This window comes from Homalodisca vitripennis, unplaced genomic scaffold (genome assembly GCF_021130785.1).
Source record: "Homalodisca vitripennis isolate AUS2020 unplaced genomic scaffold, UT_GWSS_2.1 ScUCBcl_291;HRSCAF=1970, whole genome shotgun sequence".
Classification (NCBI taxonomy): Eukaryota; Metazoa; Arthropoda; class Insecta; order Hemiptera; family Cicadellidae; genus Homalodisca; species Homalodisca vitripennis.
In genome coordinates this window covers 38618-48378 of record NW_025776408.1, presented here as the reverse complement: position 1 = coordinate 48378, position 9761 = coordinate 38618, and the positions used below count along the sequence as shown (strand labels likewise).

General features: G+C 33.5%; 1 protein-coding gene across 1 annotated transcript; it reads right to left on the bottom strand.

Annotated features, from left to right (window-relative positions):
- Positions 1–2291: 2291 nt before the first annotated feature.
- Positions 2292–3444, bottom strand: LOC124370538. Its single transcript, XM_046828827.1, has 3 exons — positions 3179–3444; positions 2763–2846; positions 2292–2539 (listed from the first exon to the last, which is right to left on the bottom strand). The coding sequence occupies exons 1-3, from the start codon at positions 3328–3330 to the stop codon at positions 2461–2463; spliced, it is 315 nt and encodes a 104-aa protein (XP_046684783.1). The 5' UTR covers positions 3331–3444; the 3' UTR covers positions 2292–2460.
- Between the last annotated feature and the right edge of the window lie 6317 nt (positions 3445–9761).

Below are 9761 nucleotides of genomic sequence, written 5' to 3'. Positions count from 1 at the left end.
GCAAGAACAACGCTCCGCGTACAAGCAGGCTATGCAGTTTTGCTTTCGCGGCATTTTAAATCGCCCTGTAGCCTCTAATATGATTAAATTTTACAACATAATTTTCTAACATCTGTTGTTACACAGCGTTTTTTCTTAAGCATTTGAGGTGTATGTTAAATTACTATAAACAATAACCTGTAATCGTTATCAAATTACCGTAGGCTACGACAGTAACTAACACAACAGGAACCAGATATAGTCTAGGTAAAATAGTAGGCTACATGTTTTCTTATTACTTGTGGTATATTTCAATTCATGTCACAAACAATTCACAAACATGATAAACTTAGTCTAAGTGTTGGAAAACAAAATCATTTTATTAAGTTTTTGTCTTATGCCCAAGTTAGATTTCTTCGTCACATGCAAGGTTTTTTGTTTTGCAATGTGATGAGATATTATTTTCAAAAACAATTGAGTTACAGATTTTATTAACAATAATTCATGGCTTCCAGTAAATTCATCGTTACTTAAATGTCCTTTGAATACACTACCTGTTAAATGGTTTACAAACTCTCATTGTTAAATTTACAGTAGTCAAATTAGTCTCAGATAGCTTGAGCAAATAGGCATATTTAACAACCTTTAATACATCCTCACTTGATCTGATTAATTTGCCCTTAGATTTAAAATCAGTAAGGCGTGTATATGTTCTAAGATCAGAATCATTAGCATGGAGTACATAACAACAATCTTTACATTTGATTTGTTTCTCCATTCGTCTAACAATGACTCCACAGATATAATACAAGATTTCATCCTTAAAACTAGAGTCATCATAATTTTCCATTACACATATGGCGCTCTCAATTTCACTCTCGTCATCTATGTCATCTACAACACATAAACCATGGCCTAACTCAAGAAGGCCTAAGTGTGAGTTGGGGTCAAACTCAAGACAGTTGGAATTTTCAGATGCCCTGACACTGTTCCTAAACATTAGTTGCCTTACTGCCCAAGTAAACTGTTTTGTATTAGGATTGTCATTATTCCCACCCCTACTTCTAATACAGGAGAAAAATAATTCCAGGTGGTCTTGACTAAATTTGTATGACAACAAGTATTTAAAATCCTCTAAAACTAACAATCTGTCTCTTAAAATACAAAAACTCTTAATATTACTTAGAAAAACCTAAAGCGAACGTCTTCCTTGCATGATTTAAAATTGATTGTCCTCCAATTTTAAGTTTTGACAAATAGTTGTCTGCTTTTTTAAGCATTAAATCATCATTTGCTTTGTTTTCTAGTTTCATCGGGCCCTTGTAGCCTCTTCCAAATGGATCCCTACTGTTCATAAAATCGAAAAGATTGTCAACTATTCTTAAAAATTCTACAGTTGCTAGACAATCTGAATCTGAGAACTGTGGATGTTCTTTAATGTTCAAATATTGTAAAGCGTCTGCTACGCTGGAACTAATAGTCTGTGCAGCTACCTTTACATTCATTTTTCTATTTTTTGTAGAAAACATGTTTGTCTGATAATTTGTTACACATTTTTCAGACCTAGCTTGTTCTGTAAATTATTAAGATCCTCTATATACTTAAAACAAATTCTCCCTGACTCGGAGTCTATAACCTTTATGTCCGCTAGTGCATTTCTTGCTAGTTTTAACATGTGTGGAGGATCCAAAATGGCACAAAATATCGTAATTCATAGTATCGAGTTTGAAAAATGGCGCTTCAGGGAACTTACAACCTAAATGTTTCAATGCGCTAAGATTCGTGCTGGTTCCGTCAAAGGTCACGCTCTGTACATTAACGCCCACTTCACTTAGTTTAACTATAGCCACTTTAATTAGCTGCGACAGAAAAACTGATGAAGTTTTATTTACATTAAAAATAACCCTACGATACATTTAAAGTGGCCTCTCAAAGAAACAATTTGAAATACTAAAGCTTCTGTAGCAATCTCCTCGTTGTTGTCTATTTTGAATCCTCCAACATCTACATATCCTACATTTTTCCCTAGTTGCTCGTCATAAACTATCTGCTTTCTAATGCTCATGGAATCGAATACCAAACTTACATTTCTTAGGTGCTCCTGTTCCTTAACATTATGTCTTAAATACATGAATACCTCCTCCAAAAACCCTGGACAACAATTAAATTTTGAAATCCATTTTCTTAATGTGGCAGGATGTGGTAAAATTAAATTTGAAGCCCGCAAGTATCTATAAGCTTTTGGTGAATAAAAATATAGTGTTAAGGCAAACTCCTTAACACTTTCTGTGAAAGTATGTTTGTTTTTTTTACTTTTTCCTTTGTTTTTCAGGCTACTCAACAATAACTCGAAAGGCAACCCTGTAAAGTTGTTTTCTACAATTTCGATTAACGAATCTGGTGCTTTAAATTTGTTTTTCAAATTTGAAATCAATTCTTTCATTGACCTTAATTTACAGTCCCTTCTTTTTAATTTTTGCTTTAGAGCTTTAACCTTCCGGCGCAATAGCACTTTTCTGGGAGATAGAGATGTGGATGGTGATGCAGTTTTCCGCTTATCCTAGAATCATTAGCATTGAATTAATTACAACAATTAAAATTATTGTAATTATCATTCGTGAATTTATTAAAATTATTAACCCAAACTTATTAAAAAAAACATTTGTATAAGAACCCCACTCCAATTCATGAGACATTTTTTTAATCTAGCCGCATCCTCTAAAAAAAACCTTTTTACGTGATGTCCGTGTCTATGTCTACCAACGAACTATACTACAGCTTACCGGTGTTTGATGTAGGCCAACTGTTGATTTTTGCTCGTTTGGTGTGGAAACTGACTGGTCGTGTTCCAACGGCAGCAGCAGAACCTCAAAAAATACAACAAAAATGCTGTTAGATTAACCTGCGTTGAATATAGCCCTATCGCAGCAAAATTGCAGACAATAAAAACAATAGAACATTATAAACTGAGGTTTGCGGCAACAAGGCTGGCTTAAAATTTGTTTATAGTTTTATATCAAATAAAAAATACTTACAATAGTATTAATAGAATAATAACAATTTAATATAATGATTTTATGTTTTTTAACACTGTGCAGGGGAGCAAAGTAGTTTTTTTACGTTCTTTTAAAAATTATGTTTATCATATTACACATTTGCTTTTTGATTCTGACAACACAAATAATTATGTTAAACTTACCGATGACATAGACGTGTTGGCTTCAAATCGAAGATCTGCACTAGGTGGCTGAATAGGTACGGGTAACTTCTTTTTGATGACAACCCTCCTCTGTTTTTTTGGCGGTGGTTGGATATTTGATGGAAAGTCAAACAATGTCGGAATTGCTTCATTTTTTAGTCTTTTCTTAGTTGTGTTTGGTAAAACTAAATGAAAATCGTCTTCTTTGAAATGTTTACCACACAGAACAGTATGTTTTGTTGGTTTGAATTTCTTTCTTTTCAATGCAATAATCCATTTTTTTAAAAGTTTGTCATCATCCAACGGAAAGCTAAAACATAAAAAGTCTGTATAATTTACTGAAAAAATCAAAACATAACAATAATTCTGAAGTACATAAAACAAATGTTTTAGTTTCGTACTGGATTGGAATTTGGTGCATAGTGTAAAAAGGCTAAAATCTACTTTAAGAATAGATAGGCTAACTTGGAACAACTCTCTTGAGTAATTGGATTTTTAAATTGTTTACAGAAATATCAAATTATAGTTTTAAAAATATAAAAATATATTTTTGACTAGCGGATAATCAGTCTTACACATAATTATTTATTTATATACCATCAACAGTCGTACTTACTGAACTATTTCTGTTAGGTCCTAATAATCTTGCAAGTTTATGAAACAAGTATAAAATACAACATATCATGTTTACAATTTATAATTGCTAAATGTATTACTATGGTTAAAAATGTTAAGTCCCTTACTTGTGAAAAGAAGTGTTGCAGCCTTTACTCCATCTCGAAGTACAGTTGTACGCAGCACAACTCTTTACCATTGTTAAAAAGCATCTCGAATATAAAACAAATTTGTAACTCTTAAACACCTATTAAAACGATTAAAATAATAATTGACTTTAAAACGATTAAAAATAACAATTGACCTTCTCGTAGCAGACGTTGAGACAGACTGAAGTAAAGTATGTCCAATGATGAGTTCGTGTTGTGACATGAAAAGTTCATGTTGTGACATGTAAAAGCGGGTTACCTGTGTAGTCGATTAGTGCGGTTGAGTTCTTGCCCACTCCGAGCGCCTGCAAGTCTATGGATACTCCCGCAGCACACGGCTGTGTGTGCCCGGAAAACATAGTACAGGGCTTATGGACAGCGCGCGTTCCAGTAGTAATAGTTCGTTGGTGTCATCAAGTGATTCTCTTACAAATAAGTTCCAGTGCGGAGGGGCACCATCTTGTTGAAAAAAAACGTTGGGCTGTAGGTCTTCTAGCTGTGGGTAAGCGTAGTTTTCTAGCATGTCTAGATAAATGTTACCATTAATTGTTTTTTCATTGAAGAAAAACGGGCCAATAAGTCTGTCATAGGAAATAGCACACCACACATTTAACTTGGGACTGTCTCGAACATGTTCCCGAACTTGATATGGTCTTTCTGTACCCCAAATACGCACGTTATGTTTATTCACTTTTCCACATACATGGAACGTGGCCTCATCAGAAAACACTACCTTCTTTAGAAAGTTCTCATCAGCAGTTAAACGATCAAGCACAGTAACTGCAAAGTGTTTACGTTTAAGTTTGTCATCTGGAGTAATTTGCTGCAAAATTTGCAGCTTATAAGGTTTCATTTTCAAATTTTTCTTTTAAAATTCTTTGAACACTGGATTTTGATAAATTTAACTCACGTGCTGCAGTGCGAATAGATTTTTGAGGACTCCGTAGAAATGTTTGTTGCACGTTCTCAATAGCTTCATTTGGCAGTTTTAGGCCTACCATTGTTTTTTGAATGTTTTATGCTGCCAGTTAACATGAACTTATCATACCAGGCTCGAATGCTGTTCCTTGATGGTGGATGGCGACCATAGCGTGTTCTAAACCTTCTTTGCACTACAATATCTGATTTGGTTTCAATGTACCACTCAACACACTGCGCTTTCTCCTGTGCATTCATAGTGACTGCTTTATTGTAGGTTATGTTTTGGGGTTAAGCAGTTTGAGCAAACAACAATGAAACAGCTGATCTTTACAACTAACATTAAAAAAAACTTTATAAACTCTACCTTCATGTGGTCATGCTTATAATAATCTAAATTTAACTTTGCGGATTTTATTAGGCTTTAAAGTTGTTCAGTTTTTTTTGGGACGCACTGTATTTTACCGTGCATAGTAGGCTAATGGGTACAAAATGTATTTAACCCTCCGTGAGTCGCATGAATTTCAAAACGCGAGAGGTCGCACACGGAGGTTACTACCAGGTGACTAAATTAAATGTTATTTTCACGAAACTTAATACTTTTATTTACAGTAATTTCAAAACAGTATGTAGAATCATATAAAAAAGGTAAAACTTATTTTAGTACCAAAATTATAGTAAAAAAAATATGTATGTGAGTGTTGAAATTACAATACATTTTAAATCAAATAAATTAACAAATGTAACCCTGATACTGTATATACAAAAAATGTCGTTTGTTAACGAAGTTTCTGATAACATACTAATCATGAAAAGAATACAATAAAAAAGAAAAGTACAAAAAATTATATAATAAAAACAAAGAAGATTGATACACTTTTTTCTGACTACTAAATCAGAGCTTATTCTGAGTCTGTGTGAACTTCTTCCTCACTTACTGCGCAGTTGACACACATCACTGGTGCAGAGTGCTCACGACAGATGAAGTTTTTGCAGCTGTTACATCTTGTTTTGGACAAACGGTTTTTTCCTCCAGTTGCATGAGTAGCATCTACCTGAAGTGTCCTCATCAGCGGGTGCGGGTCGTGCCTCTTCTTCATTCAAGTCCAACATCTGTCGAAGCCTTTTCTTGGTTGCAGTTGGAGTACTTATTACAGTTATTCTTGTTGCCATGTGTTCTCTGCATAGTTCTTTGGCTAAAGTTCGTAAAAAAAGTCTTCGCTTAGCCACAGGAGAGTTCACATTTTCTTTGTGAATAATGAATGAGTTCAATCCACCTACATTCAGCATTGAATAAAAGATCACCATAGACCATCTGTTTGAGATTCTTGCTACATCGTAATGTGAAAACGTATTTATACACACTGTATCAACTCCTCCTTTGCTACAGTTATAGAAGAGTATTACCTCTGGCTTGCCATAGGTAGCTGAAGCTTCATCTCTGTCTACAGCTGCGTCGTCATGCATGGATGATAACAAAACAACCTTTTTATTTTGTTTTGCTTTGTAAGACACTAAAGTCATGTCTTTTTTGAAACCAAATTTAGAGCTTCCTACGTCTCCTTGTTTTTTGTCCACAAAAGCTGGGGGGAGTTCTTTTTTATTTATCCTCAACGTACCAACAAGTGTTAGTTGGTGATTCCTCAAAAGGTCGACACAAAGAGGTATGGAGCAAAACCAGTTGTCGACCGTAACATTACGTTTACTGCCTGATATTGGTGCTACAATACGTTCAACGACAGACTTTCCAGAGTTATTGACCTGGTATGGACCGTCTGGTTGTTTTCCAGGGTAGATTTCTAAATTGTTGGTGTAAAATGATTTGGCACAAACAGATGAAAAAACCTTAACTCCGTACTTTGCAGGCTTGTTTTTTATATATTGCCTGAAAGAACATTTTCCCCTGAATTTTAGTAGCATTTCGTCAACAGTGACAAACTCGCTGACGACATAATTTTCTTGACATTTTTGCACAAACTGTTCGAAAACTCTTCTTACTGGAGCCAGTTTATCATTGACTTTCCTTCGTGGCCTGGTACGAATATCATCGAACCTCAATGCTCTAAGCAGTAATTTGAAACGCCTAAGACTCATGGCTAGTCTAAAGAATTCAATTCCGCTACCATCTGCTGCCCATAGGTCATCCAAATTTAAATGAGAGGCTTTGTATAAGCCAGCTAAATACAACAAACCAATAACACATTTTATTTCTTGAGGTGTTGTATTGGTACAGTCTCTTTCTCTGTTGTAATTACTTTTATTTTTATCAATCCAAATGTTCGTGCACTCAGTAATTTCTTCAATCATTTCATTACTAAAAAACAAACTCCACACTTCCAGAGGAGTATTAGCATTTTTTGCAGCATTACTGACGTGTCCCATTCTCATCAGAATAATATTCCTTTGTCTGTTGCGATTTTGTGGCTTGGGGTTCTACATCCCATAACATCTTACGATTTTTACTCATGAAAGCTAACTTATTGTTTTGTCTGCGTACAATTTCACCGTTTAATCTTTCAGCAATTGGTAAAGCTTCTAAATCAGAAAAGTCATCATCGTCTAGTTCTATTTCACTATCATCACCTAAGTTATTTTCTAAGTCATTTGGAATATTATCATTTACCTCATCTCCAGATTCATCAGGATCATCAATAATTCCATCGTTGACTGCCGCGTCATCGTCAAAAACCAATACTCTAGGGAACACTCCTGTGGGTCGTTGAACTTGTAATTCTTCTCGTTCCACACTTGCCAAAAGGCGAGCAATTCTTCTTTCTTCGTCTGATTCCATTTCCACAACGATAAAAAAAATTATATAAAAAATGACTATACAAAAAAAACTAACAATATATACACATAGACTAAATTATATACAAAACAGTAAAAGCAAACAGCACGCTTTGAAGTTTAGTCCTATTTAGCACCAGTGCGCGAGAAGTCGCATACGGAAGTTGCCTCCGGGTGAGGACAATACAACGAGAAGTCGCACACGGAGGTTACCTCCAGTCCACTACGAAAACTGAACTGAACTAATAAGAGAAAGTCCGGCAGGGGTTGGGGTTGTTGTCTTTAGTTCCAGGAAGGAGGCTCGTGAGGTACGGCGGAGCGCCGACACCACACAACCTCACAAATGTCATTTATACTGAAAATCGTAGCTACCCGGAGGTTACTTCCGTGATGCGACTCACGGAGGGTTAATTAAAAGTTTTTCATCTACTGGATATGTGTTGTTTCTCAAATAAACGTGAATATTTCAAATAAAACTATACTGTTTCAAATGAATGTTTTCAATTACTGTATCTATTTTGTAGAAAATACACATAATAATAAGAATAATTTTTCAAATTACTTATATACAAATGCATAATTATAAAAAAAGTTTTATTCTTCTTATAAATTATGTCAAAATAAGTAGAGGCAAAGGTGGTATTATGGGCTAACATTTTGATTTTCCTTCATAAATACCTTCATTATGAACTAATCTTTCCGAAAATGGAAACAATTAAATTTTATGATGTAAATAAGTGTAACACAACAAATTTAGTTTAATAAAACATTTTAATGTAGAAAAAAAATATATTTTCAAAATGACAAAATTTCAAAATTACAAGTTGTGGTGGTTAAATGGGCTACCAGTTAAAATATCATAAAAATCAAACTACTCATTAGTCCAAACAGTATTACACAAACAGTAAGTTCATTTCTTATTTAAAAATGTAAATTTCTTAAAATAGTCTATAATCGGATTTATTTTAGGACTTTATTTGGTCTACACTGCCCTCCTAAGCCTAAAAGACGTATCTCATAAAACCATAACTTTCGGAAAAGAGCAATCTAGTAAAATTATTATTTTCACCCAGTTATTCATTAAATTAATTAATTTTTTTTTAACTACATTTATTTACTTTATGTTTCTGTGTTTGATTACTATCTTTAATTAGATAAATTTTCACTAATTTATGCTTTTTTGTGAGATACGTCTTTTTTCTTTAGTAAAATCTGCCGTACCGTTATGTTTATAAAGTCGTATCTTATTAAAAAAAGGTAGTAATTAAGAAAACAATAATAGCATTGATATAGAACATTTTGTCTATGGCTGCATTTTCTTATTTAATTTTTTTTATTCAAAAAGGTAAATAAAAAACAAACATTTAAGAATAAAATGCTTATTTTATTCATATTAATATTAGTAGATAGTAATATGGGGTTCCTGGCGCACTTTCGGAGCCGACCGAAAAGCAATGTAAAATACTGTTCAATGTACCATAAAGGAAGCTGAGAAATAACACAGCAAATCTCAATGAAAAATTAACCGAATCTACAGTCGTTCGTCTCCAAAAGCGATCGGTACATTACTATCTACTCTGTGGAATGAAAAATTAACCGAATCTGAGCTTCTACTTTCTTAAGCTGTGCTTTGTAAAATGTTGTCAAATCTGCTACGAATAAAGGAAAAATCTTAATAAAATTTAATCAATTTAAAACATTTTTTACTAAAAACATACTGTACTTTAATAAAAAACTGTTCTACTAAATAAACAACATGAACTCACCAAGCTCTCTTCAGTTTCTAGCATTTCAAAAACTTACAAAGAAAGACAATTTTAACGAGTTCAACGAATTACCAAAACATTTTAAAGAACAGTTGATACTTTCCTTAAATGATACTGAATTCAAAGAACTTGTAAAGTCTTTTGCAGAAAAAACGTCTAATGGAGTGTTTTACTATCGGCAAAAAACTAAAAAAGTAAGGGATTACATATTTAATATAATTACGAAAGATATTGAAAAGAAAGTAAAAAATAAACAAACAGAGAGTTTTCATCGTTTTTTTTATGACATTTTTCCCATATTATACGTTCTTTCAAGATAATCAAGACTTAATTGATGAATTTCTTAGG